Source organism: Heterodontus francisci, chromosome 29 (genome assembly GCF_036365525.1).
Source record: "Heterodontus francisci isolate sHetFra1 chromosome 29, sHetFra1.hap1, whole genome shotgun sequence".
Classification (NCBI taxonomy): Eukaryota; Metazoa; Chordata; class Chondrichthyes; order Heterodontiformes; family Heterodontidae; genus Heterodontus; species Heterodontus francisci.
The window spans coordinates 14,983,681-15,011,229 of NC_090399.1; the positions used below are offsets into that span (position 1 = coordinate 14,983,681).

At 45.0% G+C, this 27,549-nt stretch overlaps 1 protein-coding gene across 1 annotated transcript; it reads right to left on the reverse strand.

The window, feature by feature from the left end:
* Positions 1 to 12,731: 12,731 nt before the first annotated feature.
* LOC137345949 (zinc-binding protein A33-like) lies at positions 12,732 to 25,722 on the reverse strand. The gene is made up of 6 exons (XM_068009203.1): positions 25,318 to 25,722; positions 23,844 to 23,939; positions 22,146 to 22,373; positions 19,788 to 19,810; positions 16,201 to 16,316; positions 12,732 to 14,246 (listed from the first exon to the last, which is right to left on the reverse strand). Exons 1-6 carry the CDS (start codon positions 25,720 to 25,722, stop codon positions 13,717 to 13,719), a joined length of 1,398 nt encoding a protein of 465 aa, XP_067865304.1. The 3' UTR covers positions 12,732 to 13,716.
* Between the last annotated feature and the right edge of the window lie 1,827 nt (positions 25,723 to 27,549).

The window sequence follows — 27,549 nt, forward strand, 5'->3', positions numbered from 1 at the left end:
AGCGGTCACCCATCTATCTGCCTGCACCTTGGGTGTAACCACTTCTCTAAAACTCCTGTTTATGACGGTCTCTGCCACCTGCATGCTCCTAAGTGCATCCAGTTGCCGCTCCAACCGATCCATGCAGTCTTAGAGGAGCTGCAACTGGGTACACTTCCTGCAGATGTAGTCCTCTGGAACGCTGGAAGCGTCACGGACCTCCCACATCTCACAGGTGAAGCACTTCACCCCTCTAACTGACATTTCTAGCACTAATTAATAAATTAATTTAAAATAAATAAATACTTATTAAATCCTTACTAAATTGTTATAATTAACTATATGGTCCCTAGTGCTAGATTCCTACTATAAATATTAAATGCAAACTAAATACAGTAATCTCCCCTCTGGTTTAGTTACTCTACTTATTAGTTAATTAGGGTTTTAATCAATTTTTATCAATGTTTTATTTTCAAATTCAGTAAAAAAAAAATTCCCTACCAGCCAATCAGGTCACAGCTTTCCTATGAGGTCACTTTCAGTTTTTATTTACCAGAGATAAGTTTTTTATACTTACCGGTCCAGAACTCCGCCCTCCGAGTCTTCTCCCAGTCAGCTGTGCTCTTTGGAAGCTCTCGGCTCCCCTCACTGAGGACAGGTAGGAAATGAAAGGAGCTCCTCTCTCCCTCCTTACCAAACTTCCTCAGTTACCAAACTTCCACTGTAGCACTCAAATGCAACCCAAGTCAGCACTCCAGTGTAAAAAACAGTGCCATTGGCTGACTGCAATACTGGGAACTTTGGGGTACTTGACCATTAGTTCCACATTAAAAATGGTCTGGACAGATGCAGAAAATAATCTTAAAAGCTACTTGAATACTGGTTTGTATATCAAGATAACTAGAATACAAGGGATTATAAGTAATGCTATAGCTGGGCCTGGTTGGGCCACACCTTGAGGACGGTGTTCAGTTCTTGGCACCACACCCCAGGAAGGAGATATTCACCTTGAATGGCTCTAGAAATTTGTAACTGTTTGTCACAAATGGCATTTGATGCTGGGACAATAAGTTAATTTTAAAACTGAGATTGATAGATTTCTGTTAGCCAACGATCTATAAGATGGGATAAAAACAAGAAATGCTGGAAATATTCAGCAGGTCTGGCAGCATCTGTGGAGAGAGAAGCAGAGTTAATGTTTCAGGTCAGTGACCCTTCTTCAGAACTGACAAATATTAGAAATGTAAAAGGTTATAAGCAAGTAAAGCAGGGGTGGGGCAAGAGATAACAAAGGAGAAGGTGTAGATAGGACAAGGTCACAGAATAGCTGACCAGAAGGTCACGGAGCAAAGGCAAACAATATGTTAATGGTGTGTTGAAAGACAAAGCATGAGTACAGATAGGGTGTTAACGGACTGAAAATTGAACAACCACAAGTACAAACATGAAAAAACAACAGTGGGTAAGCAAACTGAACAAACTAAGATGAAATAAAATAAACACAAAAAAAGGAAAAAGAAAAAATAACTACAAAGTAAAATGGGGGGCCTGTCATGCTCTGAAATTATTGAACTCAATGTTCAGTCCGGCAGGCTGTAGTGTGCCTAATCGATAAATGAGATGCTGTTCCTCGAGCTTGCGCTGATGTTCACTGGAACACTGCAGCAATCCCAGGACAGAGATTTGAGCATGAGAGCAGGGGGGAGTGTTGAAATGGCAAGCAACCAGAAGCTCGGATCCTGCTTGCAGACTGGGCGGAAGTGTTCCTCAAAGCGGTGTTCCATACTGCGTTTGGTCCCCCAATGTAGAGGAGACCACATTGTGAGCAGCGAATACAGTATACTACATTGAAAGAAGTACAAGTAAATCGCTGCTTCACCTGAAAGGAGCGATTGGGGCCTGGGATAGTGAGAAGAGAGGAGGTAAATGGGCAGGTATTACACCTCCTGAGAGTGCAGGGGAAGGTGCCATGGGAAAGGGACGAGTTGGTGGGGAAATGGAGGGGTGGACCAGGGTGTCACAGAGGGAATGATCCCTTCAGAATGCTGACAGGGGAAGGGAGGGGAAGATCTGTTTGGTAGTGGCATCATTCTGGAGGTGGCGGAAATGGCGGAGGATGATCCTTTGGATATGGAGGTTGATGGTGTGGAAAGTGAGGACAAGGGGAACCCTGTCACGGTTCTGGGAGGGAGGGGAAGGGGTGAGGCTAGAGGTGCGGGAAATGGGCCGGATACGTTTGAGGGCCCTGTCAACAACAGTGGGGGGGAATCCTCGGTTGAGGAAAAAGGAAGACATATCAGAAACGCTGTCTTGGAAGGTAGCATCATCAGATGCTTCAGAGACGGAGAAACTGGGAGAATGGAATGGAGTCCTTACAGGAGGCAGGGTGTGAAGAAGTGTAGTCGAGGTAGCTGTGGGAGTCGGTGGGTTTATAATGGATATTAGTAGACAACCTATCCCCAGAGATGGAGACAGAGAAGTCGAGGAAGGGAAGGGAAGTGGCAGAGATGGACCATGTAAAGGTGAGAGAAGGGTGGAAATTGGAAGCAAAGTTGATAAAGTTTTCCAGTTCGGGGCGGGAGCAGGAATCGGCACCGATACAATCATCAATGTACCGGAAAAAGAGTTGGCGGAGGGGGCCTGAGTAGGACTGGAAAAAGGAATGTTCAACATATCCCACAAAAAGACAGGCATAACTAGGACCCATGCGGGTACCCATAGCAACACCTTTTACTTGAAGGAAGTGAGTGGAGTTGAAGGAGAAGTTGTTCAATGTGAGAACAAGTTCAGCCAGGCAGAGGAGGATGGTGGTGGATGGGGACAAGTTGGGCCTCTGTTCAAGGAAGAAGCGGAGAGCCCTCAAACCGTCCTGGTGGGAGATGGAGGTGTAGAGAGATTGGACGTCCATAGTGAAGAGGAGGCGTTTGGGGCAAGGAAACTGGAAATTGTCAAAATGACGTAGGGTGTCAGAAGAGTCACGGGAAGAGACTGGACCAGCGGAGAAAAGATAGAGTCGAGATAGGAAGAAATAGGTTTAGTGGGGCAGGAGCAGGCTGACACAATGGGTCTGCCAGGACAATCCTGTTTGTGGATTTTGGGAAGGAGGTGGAAGCGGGCTGTCCGGGGTTGTGGGACTATGAGGTTGGAAGCTGTAGAGGGAAGATCTCCAGAGGAGATGAGGTCAGTGACAGTCCTGTGGACAGTAGTTGGATGTTCGGTGGTGGGGTCATGGTCCAGAGGGAAGTAGGAAGATGTGTCTGAGAGTCGGCGCTGAGCCGCTGAAGGTAGAGGTCGGTACGCCATACAACAACAGCACCACCCTTGACCTCCATATCCAAAGGACCATTCTCCGCCATTTCCGCCACCTCCAGCGTGATGCCACTACCAAACGTATCTTCCCCTCCCTTCCCGTCAGCATTCCGAAGGGATCGTTCCCTCCACGACACCCTGGTCCCCTCCTCCATTTCCCCCACCACCTTGTCCCTTTCCCATGGCACCTTCCCCTGCAATCACAGGAGGTGTAATACCTGCTCATTTACCTCCTCTCTCCTCACTATCCCAGGCCCCAAACACTCCTTTTAGGTGAAGCAGCGATTACTTGTACTTCTTTCAATGTAGTATACTGTATTCGCTGCTCACAATGTGGTCTCCTCTCCACTGGGGAGAACAAACACAGACTGGGTGACCACTTTGTGGGACACCTCTGCTCAGACCGCAAGCAGTATTTTGCTTTTATTATCTATAAGATGGGTAGATGGAACTATGTCACAGATCAGCCAAAATCCCATTGAACCATGGAACAGGCTCAAAGGGGTTAATGGCCTCATCCTGTTCCCAAGTTCCTATTGCACTTGGTTCATCTGCTAAAGCATTTTATTGTTGTAAAAGGACACAATGTCACAGCATTCATTTATTAGTAGGTGTCAACGAGAATTAAGGAGTAAAATTCAATGGTTAAACCAAGCAGACATTTATTTCGGTAAAACTTATATGATCACAATCAAATATCAAATCACTTGCTAAAATAAGCTAAAATAAAAGCAAAATACTGCGGATGCTGGAAATCTGAAATAAAAACAAGAAATGCTGGAAATGGTCAGCAGGTCTGGCAGCATCTGTGGAGAGAGAAGCAGAGTTAACGTTTCAGGACAGTGAATCTTCATCAGAACTGACAAATATTAGTGATGTAAAAGGTTTTAAGCAAGTAAAGCGGGGGTGGGGCAAGTGATAACAAAGGAGAAGGTGTAGATAGGACAAGGTCACAGAATAGCTGACCAGAAGGTCACGGAGCAAAGGCAAACAATATGTTAATGGTGTGTTGAAAGACAAAGCATGAGTACAGATAGGGTGTTAACGGACTGAAAATTGAACAACCACAAGTACAAACATGAAAAAACAACAGTGGGTAAGCAAACTGAACAAACTAAGATGAAATAAAATAAACACAAAAAATAAAAATAGAAAAATAACTTAAAATAAAAGTAAAATGGGGGGGGGGGGCCGTCTCGCTCTGAAATTATTGAACTCGATGTTCAAATGCTAAAATAAGCAGTTGGCAAAATCAAGAAACAAATTAACCCCACTCACCATCTCCATCTGCTGGTGTTCTGTCGTACTGCACCCACCTACTGCCCCCCCCCTCCCCCACTCCGCCCCACCCTTCACCATCTCAATCTGCTGGTTTCCCTGTCTCACTGCAGTAACTGTCCCCCTTTCACCATGTCAATCTGCTGGTTTCCCTGTCTCATTGCAATCAGCTGCCCCCTCACCATCTCCATCTGCTGGTGTCCCTCTCTCATTGCAGTAACTGTCCCCCTTTCACCATCTCAACCTGCTGGTTTCCCTGTCTCACTGCAGTAACTGTCCCCATCTCACCATCTCCATCTGCTGGTGACCCCCTCTCACTGCACTCAGTTACCGCCACCACCACCCCCCCCACCCCCACCCCTCACCATCTCCATCCACTGATGTCCCTGTCTCACTGCACTCAGTTACTGCCCCCTCTCACCATCTCCATCTGCTGGTGTCCCTATCTCACTTGCACTCAGTTACCCCCTCTCACCATCTCCCTCGGCTGATGATCCCGCTGTGCGTCCCTGGGAACAGCCCGTAGAGGCGGTGAGATTCCAGGTGTGCAGGAAGGATCTGACAGGGAGGGCCCTTCTCACCACCAGCCAAGATACATCTTGGTGCTTGTTTGAAAGTTCTGGCGATGAGGCATTCTGCCAAATGACTTTGACAGTCTGCTCGGGGAACCATCTGACAGGACACACCATCCCATCGGGCCTTGAGGACATTCTGTGCAGACCACTTCCTGATGGATTGGTGGTCAAAGGTGTTTTTCTGCACAAACTTTTCCACAAAGGATAGGTGGTACAGCATGGTCCAACTAAATAGAGCGTTCTACAGCAATGTGACCAGACACATCCTTCGCAACACCGGGGACAAATAGAACCTCAGCACGTAGAGACACTTGGTGTTTGCGTAATGGGCAGCTGCACATGAAGGTGGTCATCAGGATGAGGGCGATGTTGGGTACGTCTTTTCCCCCTTGATCCAGAGGTTTGAACATTGTGTCCCTCTGGACCCTGTCTATTTTTGATCTCCAGATAAAGCGGAAAATGGCTCGGGTGACCACCACGGCGCAGGAGTGGGGTATGGGCCAGACCTGCGCCACGTACAGTAACAACGTGAGTGCCTCACAGCTAATGACCAGGTTCTTACCCACAATGGAGAGAGATCGCTGCTCCCACATGCTCAACTTGTGTTGTACCTTGGCTACTCGCTCCTCCCAGGTTTTGGTGCCTGCCCCGGCCACACCAAACCATATCCCCAGCACCTTCAGGTAGTCTGACCTGACGGTGAAGGGGATAAAGGATCGGTCAGCCCAGTTCCCAAAGAACATGGCCACGCTCTTGCCATGGCTAACTTTGGCTCCCAAGGCCAGTTCGAACTGGTCGCAGATGCTCATCAGTCTGCGCACAGACAGCGGGTCTGAGCAGAAGACAGCGATGTCATCCATGTACAGGGAGGCTTTGACCTGAGTGCCTCCACTGCCTGGGATTGTCACCCCTCTTATACCCACATCCTTCCTAATGGACTCAGCAAAGGGTTCAATACAGCAAACAAACAAGACAGGGGAGAGAGGACAGCCCTGTCTGACTCCAGATTGGATCGGGAAACTTTCTGATTCCCACACATGGATTGAGACTGCACTACCGATGTTTGTGTAGAGCAGTTTGATCCAATTGCAGATTCCCTCCCCAAACCCCATTTTGGAGAGCACGTCCATCATGTAGGTGTGTGATATTCTGTCAAAAGCCTTCTCCTGGTCCAAGCTGATGAGGCAGGTGTCCACCCTCCTGTCCCGTACGTAGGTGATCGTATCCCTGAGTAGCACGAGACTATCAGAGATCTTCCTGCCGGGTACAGTACAGGTCTGGTCAGGGTGAATTACCAACTCCAGAGCAGACTTGACTCGACTGGCGATGACTTTGGACGGAATAAGCAGTGAGATGGGCCGCCAATTTCTGATTTCTGCCCTCTCCCCCTTCCGCTTGAAGGGGAGGGTGACGATGCCTTTCCTCATGGATTCTGACATGCTGCCGGCCAGGAGCATACTCTCGTATACTTCCAGCAGGTCTGGGCCGACCCAGTCCCACAGGGCCAAATACAACTCAACCGGGAAGCCGTCACTTCTGGGAGTTTTACTCATCTCGAAGGACCTGACGGCGTTTGTCAGTTCGTCTAGAGTTAGCGGCTTGTCCAGTCTCTCCCTCATGCTGTCACTAAGACCTCTGTGATAGATGACAGGAAGGACTGGGAGGCCGTGCTGTCTGTGGGCTTCATGTCGTACAGACCACCATAAAAGGATTTGCTGATCCTTAGTATGTTGGACTGCGAAGACGTTACCGAGCCATCCTCTTCCTTCAGGCTGCTGATCACAGAGCTCTCTCTGTGTAACCTTTGGAAGAAGAAACACGAGCATGTCTCATCCTGCTCAACGGCTTCCATGGCAAAGAGCGAGACCTGCTGGCTCTTCATCTCGTGGAGATCCTCCTTGATCTCAACCGCCATCGAATGCAGCCGGAGCAGATTTTGCATTCTTTTCGGGAGTCGGGACATTTCTCTCTGTATCTCTCTCACTCTCTGAACATCTTTGAAGATAAAGAACCTCTTGATGTTCTCCTTAATCGCCTCCCACCAGTGAACTGGAGACTCAGAGAGGGGTTTCACGGTTCTCCAACCTTTGTAATCCCTTTTGAGTTCCTGAACATTCTCTGGGGTTAGCAGTGTAGCATTGAGCTTCCCTGTCCCCCTGCCAACCCGCTGGTCGTCCTGTAAGTGACAGTCGGCTAGTAAGAGGCAGTGGTCGGAGAAGAACACCGGCTTGACGTCGGTGGATCGGACCGTGACAGCACAGGACATAAACAGGAAGTCAATCCTGGAACGGGCAGACCCGTCCGTTCTTGACCATGTGTATCTACACTGTGCTCCGTCTGCAGGTTTGCTGAAGACGTCATGCAGATTGACATCTTTTACTGTTTCTATTAGGAATCTGGTCGTAGCGTCCAATTTGCTGTCGTCACTGCCGGATCGTCCAGCTGCATCGATGATGCAGTTGAAGTCACCGCCTAGAATGACCGGCCTGGACGTCTCCAACAGCAGTGGGAGCTGCTGGAAGACGGTCATCCGCTCGCTATATTGAACCGGGGCAGTCACGTGATTAACCAGAGCGCAGAATTGTTGTACATTACATCTGCTACGAGGAGGCGACCGCCCACTACTTCCTTAACTTCGGAGATGGTGAAGTTGCCTCCTCGCAGCAGAATACCCAGGCCGGAGGAACGGGAACCATTACCCCCCCCGACCAGATCGATAGCCCGTGGGTCCACCATCACGACCACTGCCTGTAAGTGCTGAGTTGCGGTATCGCACACTCCTGCAAAAACAGCAGGCCAGCTTTAACATTGGCCAGGTAACCTAAGGTCGAAACTCCTTGCGTGGTGGACTTAATGCTACGCACATGAATAGAGGCAATTTTTAAACCCATTTTCAAGATTTTAGATTATACATCCAGAAATCTATACAAGTTTCAGCTCCTGGGCATGCCTGTGCATATCTGTGGCATGCATAACCTGTTCCACAGTCCTTGGACTGAGAAAAGTGCCCTGTTTAGTGTTGGGTACATGCATTCAAAAACCAAAAATAACACAGCGAACCCGGATGCTAATGGGAATCTGGGCTGAACACATTCATTTTCGAACACATCAGGGTTGCAGGTGACAAACTGCTATTTGTTCGATATAAATGCTCCATCTGCACGGAGGAATCCGGTAAAACCGGTTCTAGATGCCAGTTTCAGTTGTCAGACAAACTATTCTCAGCCTTTATTGTCTACCTGCCAAGCAGCCTTATCTCTTAAAACATCCAATTATCAAGCATTACAAAAACTGAAAATGCTAAGAGCCTCCCAGCATCTTTGCAGAAAGGGAAAAAGGTAATGGTCAGGTGTAAACCTTTGGTCAGAACTGGAATATATTACAGATCAACAGCTGAAATGTTAACCTTTCTACCTTCTGCCCTGTTTCACCCTCTCCAATGATGTTACCCAACCTGCTGATGGTTTCCTGCATTTTTCTGTTTGTTTCGGGTTTTCAGAATTTGCCATATACTCGAGACTTTTGAGCACATAATCCAATCTAAGCTTACACTCTGTTTAAAAATAAGGGGTCGCCCATTTAAGACAGAGACGAGGAGAAATCTTTTCCTCTCGGAAAGTCGTGAGTCTTTGGAATTCTCTTCCTCAAAAGGCGGTTGAAGCAGAGTCTTTGAATATTTTTAAAACAGAGGTCGATATATTCTTGATAAGAAAGGGGGTGAAAGGTTATCGGGGGTAAGCGGGAACGTGGAGTCGAGGTTACAGTCAGATCAGCCGTGATCTTGTTGAATGGCGGAGTAGCTCGAGGGGCTGAGTGGCCTACTCCTGCTCCTAATTGGTATGTTCGTATATGTGTTCGTAAATACTTCAGTGCAGTACTGAGGGAATTCTGCACCGCCGGAGGTGACGACTTTCGGACGAGGTGTTAATCCGAGGCCCTGTCTGCCCTCTCAGGCCGTAGAAGATCTCATGGCAGTGCTTGGAAGAGGTGCTGGGGAGTTCTCCCTGGTGGCCGGACATCAATTACCCCTCAACCAACATTACCAAAAAGTGATTTCAAACATTGCAGGTCACGGGACCTTACTGCACGCAAATTGGTTGCTAAAGTACAATAGTGATAACATGTCAAAAAAAGTAATTTATTCAAAAATAGGAGCAGGAGGAGGCCATTCGGCCCCTCAAGCCCGTTCTACCATTCAATAAGATCACGGCTGACCTGTATCTCAACTCCACATCCTTTTATACCCTTGATGAGCATCTAATGCTTTTTGTGGGCCAGAGTTCCAAACTTGTCCTACCCTTTAGCTGTAAAGGCGCTATTTGAATACAAGTTCTTTTCTTTCTTTCCCCTTCTATGTCCGCTATGGCAAAATGGGTAAGTTGGCGATTCGTGGAGGTAAGTTATGCATTTCAAGTCCTGCTATGGTGAACAGCAGTCCTTTAATGTCTACCTGGGGTGCTGCTCAGTCCCCAGTCGCATGTTACTCCGGCAATTTTCCACTATGGAAAAAACACACACATATTGTAACGAATTAATCATTACCTTTAGATATTTCACCTTGTTTTTCTCCTTGGCCTGTGTTTTCCCAATCCCCTTAATATCCTGTTGGTTGGGATTGCTGAAGTTTTTCCTTGAGAAAAGGACAGTAATATTTAACAACAGGAACAAAAGAAGTCCTGTTTAAAACAGGCTTTTCACAACCTTGGAGTCATATTTGACCACGAGATGAGCTTCTGATCACATGACTAAGACTGCCTATCCCCACCTTGGTAACATTGCCTGGTTCTGCCCCTGCCTCAGCTCATATACCGCCGAAACCCTCAGCCACGCCTTTATTTTTATATTTTTTAATTATATTTAGAGATACAGCACTGAAACAGGCCCTTCGGCCCACCGAGTCTGTGCCGACGATCAACCACCCATTTATACTAATCCTACACTAATTCCATATTCCTACCACATCCCCACCTGTCCCTATATTTCCCTACCACCTACCTATACTAGGGGCAATTTATAATGGCCAATTTACCTCTCGGCTTGACTATTCCAAAGCGCTCCTGGCCGGCTTCTCGGTTTCTACCCTCCGGAAGCATTAGGTCATGCAAAACCTCTGCCTCTGACCTAACTGGCGCCAAGTTCCGTGCATTCACCATTCCTGTGCTCACTGACCTACACTGTGCCGACATAAAGCAATGTCTCGATTTGAAAATTCTCATCCGTATTTTCAAACCCCTCCATGGCCTCATCCTCCTTTGTTCTGTAATCTCCCACAGCCCAACAATCCCCTGAGATATCTGAGCGTCCCCTATTTTAATCGCTCCACCATTGGCGGCTTTTCCTTCAGCTGTATGAGCCTTGAACTCTGGAATTTTCCTCTCTAGACCTTTCCACCTTTCTTCCTCTCTTTCCTCCTTTCTGCTTCTTAAAACCTACCTCTTTGACCAAGCTTTTGGTCAGCTGCCCTAATATCTCCTTACGTGGCTGGGTGTCAAATTTTACTTGCTAACACTTTTGCGAAGCACCTTGGAATGTTTTACTTCATGAAAGACACTATATAAATGTAAGTTGTTGTTGTTGTAGTAAGCCTCCTGGATCAGCCTGGCCCTCTGGCCCTTATGCTCTTCTGCCAGTTGACAGACCAGGCAAATTGCCAGCAAGTCTTCTTTGCATTAGAGTTTGGGTCCTTTTGTCCATTTTCTTGGCAATGGAAGAAACGTCGTGAATCAAGAGGCTGAAGGTTCGGCTCCCAAAACCCTTCGACCATATTCACCAGTCGGGTATGAGGGCTGTTCCAGGAAGTGACTTTGAACACCAGAAGGCTCCTTGTTTAGATACACACGCTCTGCAGAAGTTGGGCCTGCAGTCTTAACATGACTGGGCACTTATATAAAAGCAATTCCAAAGCAGATAGCACTGATTACTTCAGCCTCCAGGTTTCTTAGCTCAGTTCCACTGTCATTGACACAGGTAGACGCTGCCATTGACACAGGTAGACACAGGTAGACATTGTCCTTGACTCAGGTAGATTAGACCTGTTTATTCTTATCAGTTTTGCTTCCACTTCTTGCTCAATGTTTTTTGTCAGGACAGTTATGTCCTGTCTTTTATTTATTGTTAAGAAACAGGGTGGGGGTGGGGGTGGTGGTGGTGTTGAGTGTTTCGCATTTATTTTCATTTTGAAACTCGTCTGATGCACAGCTGAATTGAATTTTGTTCACAGGTTAACAATCTCTGCACTGCTCCATTATTTTGGTGGACAATTCTTACTGTGCTCCCCTAAATATCAATTTGTTTTTTAAGTTTACATGATCAATACCAACTTAACTTCTTCGCTTTGAAACCTTTGAAATTGTGACAAGCTTGCAGACAAATTTCAACAACAGAAACCCTCTATTGTGGCTCTAACTGGAGGTAAAACATTGCAAGGCCCTTCACAGAAAGGGAATCAAACAAATATTTGATGAGCGCCACAGAAGGAGATTTTAGGAGTGTTGACTAAAAGCTTGATTAGAGAGGGCTTTATGGAAGGTTTTAAAAGGAAGAGGGGGAGGTGGAGGGGTTCAGGGAGAGAACTCTAGAGTGTGGTCTCTATATAGATATGAAGGCACAGCCACCAGAAATGGGGTGAAGGGAGCTGGGAATACGTACAGGCCATAGTTGGAGGAACACTGAGTCTTTAGATAGATGGGGAAAGGGTGAGGCTTCTTTATCCATTACCAACTGCCTCCTTAGGTCCTCTCCCTACTCCCTCCACCCTCACCTACCAGCATCTCTACCAATGGATTCTCTTTTTGACCCTGCACCGTTACCTCGAAGTGACCTATGACCCTCTCCTCAGCCTCATCTACAAGCTTCTCCTTGGCAACATCAACAACAGATCAACTTCCATGCATGCTGACAACATCCAACTCTATATCTACGAACCCCTCTCGCTGCCTCGATTGCCGACGTGTTGCCAGATACTTTTCTGACTAGGACGTGTAAAGCAGCACAAAGAGATTTGGGTGTAAAAGTACAGAAATCATGCCAAGCTAGTAAATTGGTACAAAGATCAGTCAACAGGCTCATTGAATTTCAAGGGGGCTCAAATACAAAAGGTTGGAAGCTAAGCTTGGAGTTGACCAGAGCCTTGGGCGGATCCTGTCTGGAGTTTGCATTCAGTTTGAGGTACTATGCAATAGGAAGGAAATATTGGCTTTGGAGAGATTCTGAATGAGACCAGGGCTTTGAGGGTTAAACTATAAGGACAGGCTGCAAACACTTGGCTTGGATTCCCTACAGTACGGAAGATTGAGGGACAATTTAAATCGTGGTGTTTAAACTGATAAAAGGATTCAATAAGGTAGATACAGAGAAATAATTTCCTCTGGTGGGGAAATCCTGAACAAAAGGGGCATAACGATCAGATTAGAACCTGACCATTCAGCAGCTTGACACACAGTTGAAAAATCAGAAAACACTTTTGGTATTTACTACGCCAAAGAAAGCACAAAATTAACATTTCAGTGAGACTAAATGGAAGATTAAAAAGAACAATTAACACAAAACATTTTCTTTGTACAATATAATTTCAACAATCACGTCTCTTAAAGTTTGAAGGCTGCAAGGTATTTCTGTAAAACACATCCGGAACATGAAAGAATAATCATAAGCTGATGATTTATTATGATGCAAATCCACTTCAGCAATGCCAATTTCGAATGCAGTGACTGGCACTTGGAATTAATTCAGAGCCGAATCAACATCATTCTCTTAAATATCAGGAATTATTAAAAGCTTATCATAGAGTCATACAGAAAGAGGCCATTCAGCCGATCATGTCCTTACTGGCTTTTTGAAAGACTAAACAAATTTGTCCCACTCCCCTTAGCCGTGTTAATTTCCCCCCCTGCATGACAGTGACAGGAATCCCATGTATTAGATCACACCATAGAGTCATAGACTGTTAGAGCACAGAAGGAAGCCACCATCGGCCTACCATTTCCATACCAGCTCTTTTTTTATATTCATTCTTGGGATGTGGGCATCGCTGGCTGGGCCAGCATTTATTGCCCATCCCTAATTGCCATTGAGAAAGTGGTGGTGAGCCGCCTTCTTGAACCGCTGCAGTCCATGTGGGGTAGGTACACCCACAGTGCTGTTGGGAAGGGAGTTCCAGGATTTTGACCCAGCGACATCCCATTCTTCCCGCTTCATATTCAATCCCATTTATTTTCAATAGAACTGAATATCAGACGGGGCGTAGAACAGAAGACCACTGTCTTGTCACTCCATTTAGCATCCCACCCAATTCGGATTTCTATCCAAATGTTTCTGGCAGAGCCAAGCTAACTATCCCTAGAATTTTGTAGGGTTGCTCCCAATTATCCTCCCTGCCTTCTGTGACAGATTTGATCTGGAGAATGTTGAAGAGGGTAATTTTAACTTTGGGACCTTAGTTCAAGATAGGCAATATCAAATTGGACACCAGTGGCTGACTTTTTCTTCCACTGACTTCAATTGAAATTAAAATCGATTTATCCGTACATGTGAGCTGCTGGTAAAAGCTGCCCCTTCTTAACAATTTAAATTTTTTTTACAATTCTAAGGAGATCAGTTTTAGTGAATCAGCCTTACAGCTAGTGCTGAAATAAGGGTAAAGTTTCTCACTGAACATATCAGTGAAAGTGTACAGATGGGACATGTCATCTGCATTGTAAAATACCAATTGACCCCTCTCATAGTCCAAATAGATCCCCAATTTCTTGGGTTTCGTACTGAGAGCAAGATGGGTAGGGGGCGAGCTAAGAGCTTTATAACCATCCTGCCAAGACAGACCAATAGCCCATACTCCAGCCTTGGGCTCCAGGGGGAAATCTTGCTTTCTTGGGATGGACTGTCTAGCCACACCTAAAACCCAGAAGGTGCTGCTCCCCACACCCACTTCCCAGTAGTGCCGCCCAGAAGTGAATCCCTCCGACCCCAGAATGGAACGTCGATTTCTGAATCTCTTCTGGTGATCAGGAATCATCGGTGCTGTCTCGCCGCGTTTTACTTGAGTCAAGTCCTCGGAAAGTTGAAGGGTCGGATGTGCAGTTATCGGATCCAGAGTGAGAGAACCAGGAGCTAAAAAGGCCAAATATGGTACTGGTGAGATTGAAAAAAGGTTGGATATGTTTCCTTTGTTTAAAAAAAAATTATTTTCAACTGTATATACAGCAAGATTCACAAAACAGGATAAAGTCCATTCACACTGCTTGACCTCCAATCTTGTTTGCACTGTTTGGGGGTAATTTTGATTTTGGGTGATAGATAAGTGATAATTTAACTGTTCATTATACACAACATGGAAATAGAGGTATAACGAGTTACTGAGTCCTTATTGCCTGCTTGACACTTTCACCCAAACTGTGGGATGGTGTAAAACTGGTGATAGCGAGTTGGCAGCTTGTTTATCAACTGTCCTGATTTTTTTAAATTTCCATTGAAGTCGACCAAAATAAAAATCGTAAGGAGGTCCAAAATGGGCGTCTGACTTGCTATGGCCCACTTTATCAATATTGTCCAAAGTCATTACCTGCTTCTTTGGCTTGCTTGATCATACCTTTCATTGTCACATTTAAGGTATTTCTGTCCATTCCTGGGCACGCACACATGGATAGAACTGCCTCCCAATGCCCAAACATGGGCACACACAGGGATAGACTGTCTCCCAATAATGGGCAAACACAGGGATAGACTGCCTCCCAATGAGGGGCACACACATGGATAGTGCTGTCTCCCAATGCCCATGCATGGGTACACACAGGGATAGACTGTCTCCCAATAATGGGCAAACACAGGGATAGACTGTCTCCCAATGATGGGCGCACACAGGGATAGACTGTCTCCCAATGAAGGGCACACACAGGGATAGACTGCCTCCCAATGATGGGTGCACACAGGGATAGACTGTCTCCCAATGATGGGTGCACACAGGGATAGACTGTCTCCCAATAATGGGCACACACAGGGATAGACTGCCTCCCAATGATGGGCACACACAGGGATAGACTGCCTCCCAATGATGGGTGCACACAGGGATAGACTGTCTCCCAATGAAGGGCACACACAGGGATAGACTGCCTCCCAATGATGGGAAAACACAGGGATAGATTGCCTCCCAATGATGGGCACACACAGGGATAGACTGCCCCTCAATGATGGGCACACACAGGGATAGACTGCCTCCCAATGATGGGAAAACACAGGGATAGATTGCCTCCCAATGATGGGCACACACAGGGATAGACTGCCCCTCAATGAAGGGCACACACAGGGATAGACTGTCTGCCAATAATGGGCAAACACAGGGATAGACTGCCTCCCAATAATGGGCAAACACAGGGATAGACTGCCTCCCAATAATGGGCACACACAGGGATAGACTGCCTCCCAATGAAGGGCACATACAGGGATAGACTGTCTCCCAATGAAGGGCACATACAGGGATAGACTGCCTCCCAATGATGGGCACACACAGGGATAGACTGCCTCCCAATGAAGGGCACATACAGGGATAGACTGCCTCCCAATGATGGGCACACACATGGACAGAGCTGTCTCCCAATGGTTAGAAAAGGGTAGAAATTTGTCTTTGATTGTAGTGCTGAATGGGCTTTTATTGTATCGACCGCCTGCCATGCGCACTGACCCAATATTCAGTTCCATTGCAGAAAACGATGACTTTGATCCAATAAAGGGTGTTTTGCCCCACCACACAAGAGAGATGCTGTAGGTTTCAGAATGCTTTGGCCTATCTCCTACAAGGGGTTCCATTCAACTTGACTCTTTAGTTCTTTGTGGCCTGAATTTACACAGTCTGGTTTAGCGTTGTTGTGAATGGTAATTCTGTGGCACCCATGATAAACTAGCAGTAGTTTTCACCTTGTCACTGAAACTGGGATGGCTTTAGTATGGTCACCGTCAATAGTAAATCCACTGACACCAATAGTAGTTCAGCTCGAATCTTTGCATTGTTAATTAATGCACTTATTGGCTACACCTTAAGTAGGAACAGAGGAGTCCAAATTAATTTTACCTGGATCGATGAACCTGAGCATCCGTCTCCATGTGATATACTGCAGTGGTCCAATGAGTCCAGTCAGATTGAGGTCAATGGAAACCTTGGTGGGTTCCTTGAATCTAACATCACACCTGTGCAAATAAACTAGATGTATATTTCTTACTGGCAACGGCAATAAGGGTAGTTTAATCCCCTTGCTGATAATTGCACCCTAGATGTTCACGAACGTCATAAATATATTTAAGAGTATACCCCTACACATCGAGCTTCCCTCTTTCATTCCCACTCATATGTAGAAACTACTTAAAACCTTCTAATAGGTTTATAGTCGCTTTAGACTGCCTGTCCAATCGTTTGAAGCTAACTCCATATTATTTTTATTTAAGCATAAGTGAGACTTAATGCACGTAGTTATTTCAGCAGCAACTTACAACAACAGCTTATATTTATACAGCACCTTTGACATAATAACCCGTCCCAAGGAGTTCAGTATAAAACAAAATTTGGCACCGAGCCACATAAGGAGATTTAAGGTCGGATGATCAAAAACATGGTCAAAGAGGTCGGTTTTAAGGAGTTTCTTAAAGGAGGAAAGCGAGATGGAATGGTGCAGATGTGTAGGGAGGGTATCCCAGAGCTGAGGGCAGAGGCTACTGAAGGCATGGCACTAATGGTGGCCTGATTCCAAGGAAAAGTTGAGAATTATAATACTCTGTTGATCCTTAGGTAAGGGTAGACGGTGGCATAGTGGTAATGTCACTGGGCTAGTAATCTAGGGGCCGAGGCTAATGGTCTGGCGACATGGGTTCGAATCCCACCGCGGCAGTTGGTGGAATTTAAATTCAATTAATCAATACATTCAATTAATTAAAAAAAAATCTGGAATTGAAAGCTAGTCTCAGTAATGGTGCCATGAAACTATCAACGACTGTCGTAAAAACCTGTCTGATTCACTAATGTCCTTTAGGGAAGGAAATCTGCCGTCCTTACCTGGTCTGGCCTACATGTGACTCCAACACAGCAATGTGGTTGACTCTTAACTGCCCTCTGAAATGGCCTAGCAAGCCACTCAGTTCAAGGGCAATTAGGGATGGGCTACAAATGCTGGCTTTGACAGCGATGCACACATCCCAAGAAAGAATAAAAAAGGTTGTGTCTTTATTCATTGTACTCCCTCCAATTCATCCTCATCCACTTGCCTGGTGACCTTTGTTAAATCCATCACTCCGAAAAAGACACAAGCCCCTGCAATTATACGTCACGACTAAATTGCAGCACAATTCATCCAATCATACATCATCCATACCCCCCCCAACCCCATTCCACCCAATCACGGGGTTGGCATGAATATGTCAAAGTAGAGCAGTCTGGGTCTCTCTTATATTTACTTTTAGCCTCCCTACAATCTTCCTTTGTTCAGCAATTAATGGCGACATTGGAATTAACAACCATTCTAACTATACAGAACTACCAACTTAAACATCATTCTCTTTACTTATTCTCATAAAGAAATAAAACTGTAGTCTAGCAAATGTAATAATAAATTGCAGCTAAGTAAACCTTTAATACTGAGGAACTATAAAAGGGGAGTATATTTCATCATATTTCAACAAATAGCAAGCATTCTCTAATACGAGATAACAGTAGAGATGGATTCCTGTCTGAAACTGCCCTTGTCCCCTCCTCCTTAGCTGTGATAACAATCACCAGTCATCCTTTGCCTGCAACCAGCAAATTTGAAGGCCATAAAGCTGTTGGTTTTGAAGAACAGTAATTCCAGTTAAACCTTTAGTTATTTAACCCTTTCTAACCTAGTCCCTCTAAATATCCTCCTGAACCAATATTCTTACAACCAGTCACACCAGTGTGGGCACAAGCTTCCACATGCAACATCTTTCTTCTGTAAATGTTTACTAACCCGGAATGGGATTTCCACTATCTCTATATCTACACATCTACACATCTGTCCATCCATCCACCTATCCGTTAGAGCAGTGACTACAGTACGGAGCTCTGAAACGCTCTGGGATGACCTGAGTATTGTAGACACATCACAAAATGCAAGTTATTTTCTATTCTTTCTCTAGCTAATGGTATAATACATTTAGACATCTCACAGTTGCGGGGAAATCTTATTTCCCATTGTCACGATTTTCACACTTTTATGTCAGTACCTTTTCTATAATAAATTGTCTACTTAGCTTATGTACTTACAATGTCCTCGCACTGTGGAAGCCCATTCTGCTCCACTCCCTGACCCCCATTCACCTCCTGAACCTGGACTGCAATTAACCTCCTACCCTCCAACCAGCTTTACACCTCGGCTTCTCAAACGGCCAACAGTTTTCCGATTTAACACTAAATAATCATATCAAATTAAAATTAAGGAAAGGATGCACAACTTTCAAACTGAGACTGAATTACCTCTGTGTGCTGTGCTCCAATTATTTCCAACCTGCAATCCCTCTTCTAAACATTACACTTGATCGGACTTTCTTTGTGTAATGCCACATTGCCTGGTTTTCCTTTCATTTGATTTGCAAGGGGTCCTTCCCATCTCGCATGTTGTAGTATTTTCCAACAGCCCCATTAGGTTGCTGGGCTCCAGCTTTGTAAGGCATTTGGCTCTTACCTTACATTATAATCCAACGCTTCAAACTATACGCTGGCAGGAATCAGGATTTCCCAGCTATACCCCGCCCATCCCAGAAATACGTTGGTGAAAACTTGTAGTTAAATAATAAACATGCAGTTTAAGATCATTCAGGATATGTTGACAATTTCACTTGAAATACAGGCCAGAGGCAATTTTCAGCTCATTTAAAAGGTGCAGCTATGCATAGCAACCAAAAACATTTCTTATGCATTTAAGGGGAAGTTAGATAAATATGCTTCAATTGAACCTGCCTCCATCACACTCTCAGGCAGCGCATTCCAGACCTTAACCACTCGCTGCGTGAAAAAGTTTTCCCTCATGTCACTTTTGCTTCTCTTACCAAATACTTTAAATCTGTGCCCTCTCGTTCTCGATCCTTTCATGAGTGGGAACAGTTTCTCTCTATCTACTCTGTCCAGACCCCCCATGATTTTGAATACCTCTATCAATCCATCTCTCAGCTTTCTCTTCACCAAGAAAAACAGTCCTAACTTCTCCAAATTCTCATGAATCTTTTCTGCCCTCTCTCCAATGCCCTCATGGCTTTCCTAAAGTGTGGTGCTCAGAACTGGACACAATACTCCAGCTGAGGCCAAACTAGTGTCTTATACAAGTTCAACATAACTTCCTCGCTCTTGTACTCTATGCCTCTATTAAAAAAGCCCAGGATACAGTATACTTTATTAACCACTCTCTCAACCTGTCCTGCCACCTTCAATGACTTATGCACATATACACCCAGGTCCCTCTGCTCCTGCACCCCCTTTAGAATCATACCCTTTATTTTATATTGTCTCTCCAAGTAAGTGAATAGGAAGTCAAAAACCTTGGATTTTTTTGTTAACAGCTATGTGGAAAACAAAACATTTTCATAAAAATTTGACCATAGTTAATTATGACTTCACATTCCACGTATAAATTTACAAAAATGATAATAAAGTCATACCTTTCAGTGATGATTTTAGCAATCTACAAAAGAAGTGAAATGCAATCAACAAAACTGGTAAGTCGTTATAAATACATATAAAAATCTGGTGAAACCTGTGCCCATCCTGCCCATAAACATACTTCCTTTTGTCTGGACTTTTTAAAATCAGACTTTTGTGTAAACATTTGCTGTTATAAATTCCTATTGTCATGAATACCCCACCTGCCAAGAACAAGGCATATTAATTTCATCATATGAACAGCAATCTTAAACTGTTGCTGGAATGAAGAAATGACTTGTTTAAAGAGATCAGCAGTGGCTGGAAAACATTTGCATATTAAGAGACAGTGCCTGGAGGCAATAGAATATAATCCAATTAACCCAAATGAATTTTGATCACCAGACATTGAATATGTAAGAAAACCAGCATTCCAGGGTGTCTGCTAAGATGGGGAATCCACAAATGCAGGAGTTTGTTAAAACAGCTAGTCACATGTCTACCTGCTGGCCTAGGTTTTGTTTGAACTGCTCACAGCACAGTTAAGGTCAGATTGCAATTGAAATTGGAAGAAGAGAGCTTCTATCCTGGCTAGCTCTCTCTCTCTCTCATGAATTTCCTGATCCACTGAAGTCACTTAAACCTCAAAGAAGAAAAGACTCCTATATTGAAACAAGTTTTAAAGCGTGCACTGGGCCCCAACGTAATGGCAAGACTTAACAGCAATCAAAGACTCTACATTGTACTCAAAGGACCGTAAATAAATCCAAGCTACTGCCTCAAACGTTTCCCTTTTATTCTTTCTACTTTTCTGTCTCTATCTAAGTGTGTGCTTATCGCGTATGCATGCTAGCGTGGTCGCATCATGCATTCATAGTCATTAACCAAATTAGAGTTTAAGATTAATAAACTTCCATCTTTCTTGTTTAAATCTAAGAAAACCTGTCAGGTTAATTTCTTTGCCTTACAATTGGAGAGCAGTGAATAAGGAGGGAACCCCTAGACCCCTTTCTCACCTGGTCGTAACACTATGTTAACTTTTCCCATTTAAGTGTAATAATGTGAAGCTCTGGCCATTAGATGGCTCTGTATCGATCTATCTATCTAACATATTTGTCAATGGGCCATGGGTAAACCATAGGTATATTTATGGTCATAGCCATCATATGTTGGGTGCAGATTATCATCCTGTCATATTATTTCAAATAAGATGTATAACGCAATTACAATTAAATCCGAGTTAGACTAATACCTTGACTCCCATGCATGTTGTCCCAGAACTATTGCTATACACCAGGGTGGTCCAACCTTTTTGCATGGGGGGGCCACAAGACAATTTTCTTCTTACATAGGGGGCCAGTGAGACAATTTTGGAAAGATAGAGACATTAAAAATTTATCGTACTATTAATCAAAACAGCAACAAATGTACATTTTTGTGAAGAAGCTTTAAATGAGAAGACCAATTTGTTAACTTACTTTCTTGATCTCTCTCTCTCTCTCTTTGTCTGTATCCCTCCTCTGTCTCTGCTCCCTCCCTCTCCCTCTTTCTCTGTCCCCGTTTCCCCCTCCCTCCCTGTCTCCCACTCTGTCCCCCTCCCTTTCTGTCCCTCTCCCTCTCTGTTTGTCCCTCTCCCTCCCTGCCTGTCTCTCTCTCTCCCTCTTTCTCTCTCTCTCCCCCTGTCTCTCACTTCCCCCCCCCCCCCCCTCCCCTTTCTCACTCTCTCTCTGATAGTTGCAGAGAGCTCAGCAGATGGTTGATCAGATTTTTTTTAAAACATCGTACTTTCAGTTTCACAGCTGACAGCTGCTGACAGCGAGAACAGCCGTTCCCCAACTTCGGACAGATTCAGGGTTTTCCGGCGGGCTTTTACAAAAACCTCGAATCTGTCTGAAGTTGGGGAACTGCTGTTCCGCTGTCAGCAGCTGTCTGCTGTGAAAATGACAGCACTGTGTTTTTAAAAAGGCCTCTCTGTGAAAGAAGACAAAGGGAAATTTCCCATCTCCAGTCACGGAGCCCAGGCAAAGATGAGGAATGGCTCTGGGTACAGTTTACACCCGTGGGCTGAATGGAAGTCTTTGGCAGGCCAGATCCTGGCCCAGGGGCTGTATGTTGGACAACCCTGCTCTGTACTGATATTAAGTGCCTCATTCCTTTTCCGTAGTGTAGACAGTCGAGTCTCAACTTTCTCTGGTGACTGATTCTATCCAACCTGAGCTTGTATAATGTATAAGCACCACTATCCTGATATCTAATGTTTCCTGTTTTTAGCAGAACGTTTCAACAGATCGCCAATAATATTTAACCTGAGCCACTTTTGCTAAACTTCTATTGTTCCCTATTTCACCTTCGTATTGCTTCTGACTTTACCTGCTTACCTTAAGTAATTCTATCTCTTGCAGATTTAATGTCTCCTGGATCTTTTCCATTAATTGACCAATTGAAGCACTTTCCTCGGAGGTTTTCTTCATATTTTCTTCTATTTGTAGAATAATATCTTCCTTCTGTTTAAGCTGAATCATGAAGGCCCGTTCTTCCTCTACCAGAAAGCCATGCAATTTTGTGAATTCAGACTGGATGTTCTTCCGTAGATTGTCAATTTGTTTCTGTTAAAGTAAGCAGAAATCTCATGTAGGAATCAGTAGAAATGCAATCTCTTCCACCCGTAGGTTTGGAATTTATTTACAATTGTAAAAGAATAACACATCAAAAAAGGCCAAGTCTAATTTTAAAAAAAATTCCCCTGGACGTTTCCCCAATCTTCCGCCATAAATTCGCAGGAAGTTTACCGGAAACCCGGACAAATTCAGCATTGCACATGCGCCATTAGATGTTCATAACTAATTCTTTTGACAAATTTCATTTCTCCATGTTTTCGTGTTGCTGTTCCACAGGGTACATTTCCGATTGTCAGCTTTATCTTCATGGATACCCCAAATTGAGGCCATAAGGGAGGGTTCAAGGGAGAAATTCCCCTAGGAAGTTGTATCATACCAGGTAGGGTTTAAAATGTTCCCTTGAACTCTTGAGCTCTGTTAATACAATTGCTTAGAGACGTAACTAACCTGGAGTGCAGGCTTTCTATACCGTATAGTGTGAAATGAGAGGAGACGGAAGTTTGCCCCCTATGCTCACTGACCCACATTGGCTCCTGATCCAGAAAAGCTTGGATTTTAAAATGTTCATGCTTGTTTTCCGATCCCTGTGTGGCTTCGTCTCTCCTTATCTCTGTAACCTCCTCCAGCCCTATCTCTGCATTCCTCCCATTCTGGTCCCTTGCACGACCCTGATTTTCATTGACCCACAATTGGTAACTGAGCCTTCAGTTGCCTTGGCCCTAAGCTCTGGAATTCCCTGCCTAAACAGCCCTGCTTCTCCACCTCTCTCCTCCTTTAAAGTGCTCCTTAAAGTCGATTCCTTCAAACAAGCTTTTGGTCACCTGTCCTAATATCATCTAATGTGGTTCAGCATCAAATTGTGTTTGATAATTCTCCTGGGAAGTGCCTTTGGTCCTTTTACTACATTAAAGGATCAATATAAATTCAAGATATTTGTTGTTGTCTGGGCAACATGAGTAGAACTATCTCCTGAGTAGGAGAGTTCCTGTCAGATAGACCAATACACCTAAGGATCTATTCATCGGAATCATGGTCAAAGGCAATATTAGCTCATTACATCAATGAAACTGTTGATAAACAGCAATACACCAACTTTCTGGAAGTTTCCCACCTGTTCTAGAAGTGGCAGATTGCAATAGTTATTTGCAGTCTTGCCCGAATTTGGATTCAGATAGAGTTAGTTGACGTTGTTTGAAGAGTTATTTTTCAGGCATGCCTCACACTTAAAACAATGCATTTTTTGGGGTCCATCATCACATTGAAGTCAATGGGACTCTTAAGGAGCGAATGGCAAAGGAACATAAAGACAGGAGCAGGCCATTCAGCCCCTCGAGTCTATGCATACCATAGAGTATCAGAAGTGCGCCCTAATTTTAGCTGCTGACACATCATTCTGGATTGCTGGACTTGTCCTTCCCGCTGTCACATAGGATAATGCTGAATATTTAAATACTTCACCTTTAGTTTCACCTTATCTGCTTTGTCTTCACTCTGACGTTTGGAAAGGTCTTCCAATTGTGTTTGAAGAGATTCTTTCACTGTATTCAACTTTACCTGGAAGGAAATGAACTGAATCAAAATGAGTGCTTGCACTGACCACTGTTCCATTGTCACGGACTAATGAAGATGCTGGTTCGAGGGACTTTATCCCACGAAGATCCAGGTCGACTCCTGTTCCAAGCTAAGCAACTCGCTGATAACTCACTTAGCAAAGCGCATTGGTTTTGACCTCCTGATCCTCTGCTACAGACGGGAGGAAATCAATGTGTGCTGTCCCAGCCAATGAGGGCCAGTCTTACCCATACAACCCGCACAAAAACACAAATACTTCAACAATGGCATTTGGGGCAGAGAAACAAAAGGATGAATCGATATTAAACATGGTATGTATGATGGTTCATTCACACTTTTCACTGCCATTCAGAACAGGATTAGGCCATTCAGCCCCCTCCAGTCTACCCTGCAATTCAATTAGAACATGGCTGATCTGTACTTCAACATCATTTATATCTGTCTTTGCTCCATATCCCTCCAACAAAAATCTATCCATCTTAGTCTTGAAAGCTGTAATTTTTTCAACATCCAGAGCTTTTTCTTCTGGTGGGGGAGGGGTGTGGTGGAGTGAGTTACAGATTTCCCCCTCCCCTTTCTGTGAAGAAGTCTTCCCTGACTTCCCCCCTGAATGTCCTGGCTCCAATTTTAACATGTATGTTGCCTCGTTCTTGATTTCCCCACCAGAGGAAATGTTTTCTCTGTATCTACCCTATCGAAGCCGGAGTATTGCATCCAGTTCTGGGCACCACACTTGAGGAAAGATGTGGAGGCATTGGAGGGATGCAGAAAAGATTCACGAGAATGGTTCCAGGGGTGAGGAACTTCAGTTACGAAGTTAGATTAGAGAGGTTCAGCCAGTCTTCCTTGAAGAGAAGGCTGAGAGGCGATTTGCTGGATGTATTCAAAATCATGAGGGGTCTGGACAGAAAGAAACTGACCCCACTCGTGAAAGGATCGAGAACGCGAGGGCACAGATTTAAAGTATTTGGTAAGAAAAGCGAAAGTGACAAGAGGAAAAACTAGTTCACGCAGCGAGTGGTTAAGGTCTGGAATGCGCTGTCTGTGAACTTGGTGGAGGCAGGTTCAATTGGAGCATTCACAAGGGAATTGGACAGTTATATGAAAAGGAAGAATGTGTAGGGTTATGGGGACAAGGCAGGGGAATGGAACTGAGTGAATTGCTCGCTCTGAGAGCTGGTGCAGACACGATGGGCCGAATCGCCTCCTTCTGTGCTGTAACAATTCTGTGATTCCAAATCCCTTTAACATTACTTAGTGCAAACAAGAGTTATACAGCATCGTGCAATGGATACACCAGGTCGGTTTAAAACGGACCAGAGCTTCATTGAGAGGGAAAATACATTGAGAAATACCTCACCTTCCAGATATCAGCCGCTTCCTTCAAGGGCCTGACTGTGTGATTCCTGTGATCACGGGATGTTCTGCAAATCACACAGATCGCTCTTTGATCCTCTTCGCAAAACATTTGGATTTTTTCGTCGTGCAGTTCGCAGTGGTTGTCCGTACTGGGACTGACAGCTAGTTCCTGAATGACTTTCACCAAACTGGACAGCAAGTGGTTGGTCTTGACGTTCCTGTGATGAAACCTCTCTCTGCACTGGGGGCAGCTGGCCATTCCGCCCATCGCCTCCCAGTGCTGGACGATACAGGCCCGGCAGAAATGATCGCCGCAGTCTATCGTCACCGGATCCTTGTAAAAATCTCCACAGATTGAACAGGTAGCTTGAGTTTTCACCTCCTCGATTGCCTTTGCAGAGGCCATTTCACCAGCGTCTGCGTTCCCTACTTTCAATTTCAATGCAAAAAACGAGGAAGTGTTGAGTTGGTGGCTCAGGGAGAGCTCCTGGATTTATTGGATCTGGGTTGTTCCCTACAGATAATATATTGTGACACGCCTTAAATATAGATTTTTTTTTTAAGAGGCGGTGCAACGCGGAACAGGCTGGTATAGACCCCACGCTAGCGAAGATTTTTCAGTTTATTAAATCGTTTATCAAAAGGTTTATCAGGGTAAACTCCGCAGCCGTAACAATCTTCTCCTGCAAAATCCAACAAAAGCAACTTGAAATAAGTTGTCTGTAAAAAAAAAGTAATCAGCAGCCGGTGTCGAACAAAGCATTGGTTGAGAGTTTGGAGTTTCCCTCGTTTAGCTTTGAGAGTCAATGAGATAATGAAGGCGAATGATGTCGGTGCAGCTGGGTCCCATTGATTTTCACTTGTGGGCGAGTCATGAACAGAGCTTTTATTCTTTCATGGGATGTGGATGTTGCATTTATTTCCCATCCCTAATTGCTCTTGAGAAGGTGGTAGTGAGCTGCCTTCTTGAACCATTGCAGGCGCAGTGGTTAGCACCGCAGCCTCACAGCTCCAGGGACCCGGGTTCAATTCCGGGTACTGCCTGTGTGGAGTTTGCAAGTTCTCCCTGTGTCTGCGTGGGTTTTCTCCGGGTGCTCCGGTTTCCTCCCACAAGCCAAAAGACTTGCAGGTTGATAGGTAAATTGGCCATTATAAATTGTCACTAGTATAGGTAGGTGGTAGGGAAATATAGGGACAGGTGGGGATGTTTGGTAGGAATATGGGATTAGTGTAGGATTAGTATAAATGGGTATAGTGGGCATAGTGGGGAAAGTCTTTGCTCGAGTCGCTCTGAACAGGCTCCAGAAGCTGGCCGAGCGCGTCTACCCTGAGGCACAGTGTGGCTTTCGTGCAGAGAGATCGACTATTGACATGCTGTTCTCCCTTCGTCAGATACAGGAGAAATGCCGTGAACAACAGATGCCCCTCTACATTGCTTTCATTGATCTCACCAAAGCCTTTGACCTCGTCAGCAGACGTGGTCTCTTCAGACTACTAGAAAAGATCGGATGTCCACCAAAGCTACTAAGTATCATCACCTCATTCCATGACAATATGAAAGGCACAATTCAACATGGTGGCTCCTCATCAGAGCCCTTTCCTATCCTGAGTGGTGTGAAACAGGGCTGTGTTCTCGCACCCACACTTTTTGGGATTTTCTTATCCCTGCTGCTTTCACATGCATTCAAATCCTCTGAAGAAGGAATTTTCCTCCACACAAGATCAGGGGGCAGGTTGTTCAACCTTGCCCGTCTAAGAGCGAAGTCCAAAGTGCGGAAAGTCCTCATCAGAGAACTCCTCTTTGCTGACGATGCTGCTTTAACATCTCACACTGAAGAATGCCTGCAGAGTCTCATCGACAGGTTTGCGTCTGCCTGCAATGAATTTGGCCTAACCATCAGCCTCAAGAAAACGAACATCATGGGGCAGGATGTCAGAAATGCTCCATCCATCAATATTGGCGACCACGCTCTGGAAGTGGTTCAAGAGTTCACCTACCTAGGCTCAACTATCACCAGTAACCTGTCTCTAGATGCAGAAATCAACAAGCGCATGGGTAAGGCTTCCACTGCTATGTCCAGACTGGCCAAGAGAGTGTGGGAAAATGGCGCACTGACACGGAACACAAAAGTCCGAGTGTATCAGGCCTGTGTCCTCAGTACCTTGCTCTACGGCAGCGAGGCCTGGACAACGTATGCCAGCCAAGAGCGACGTCTCAATTCATTCCATCTTC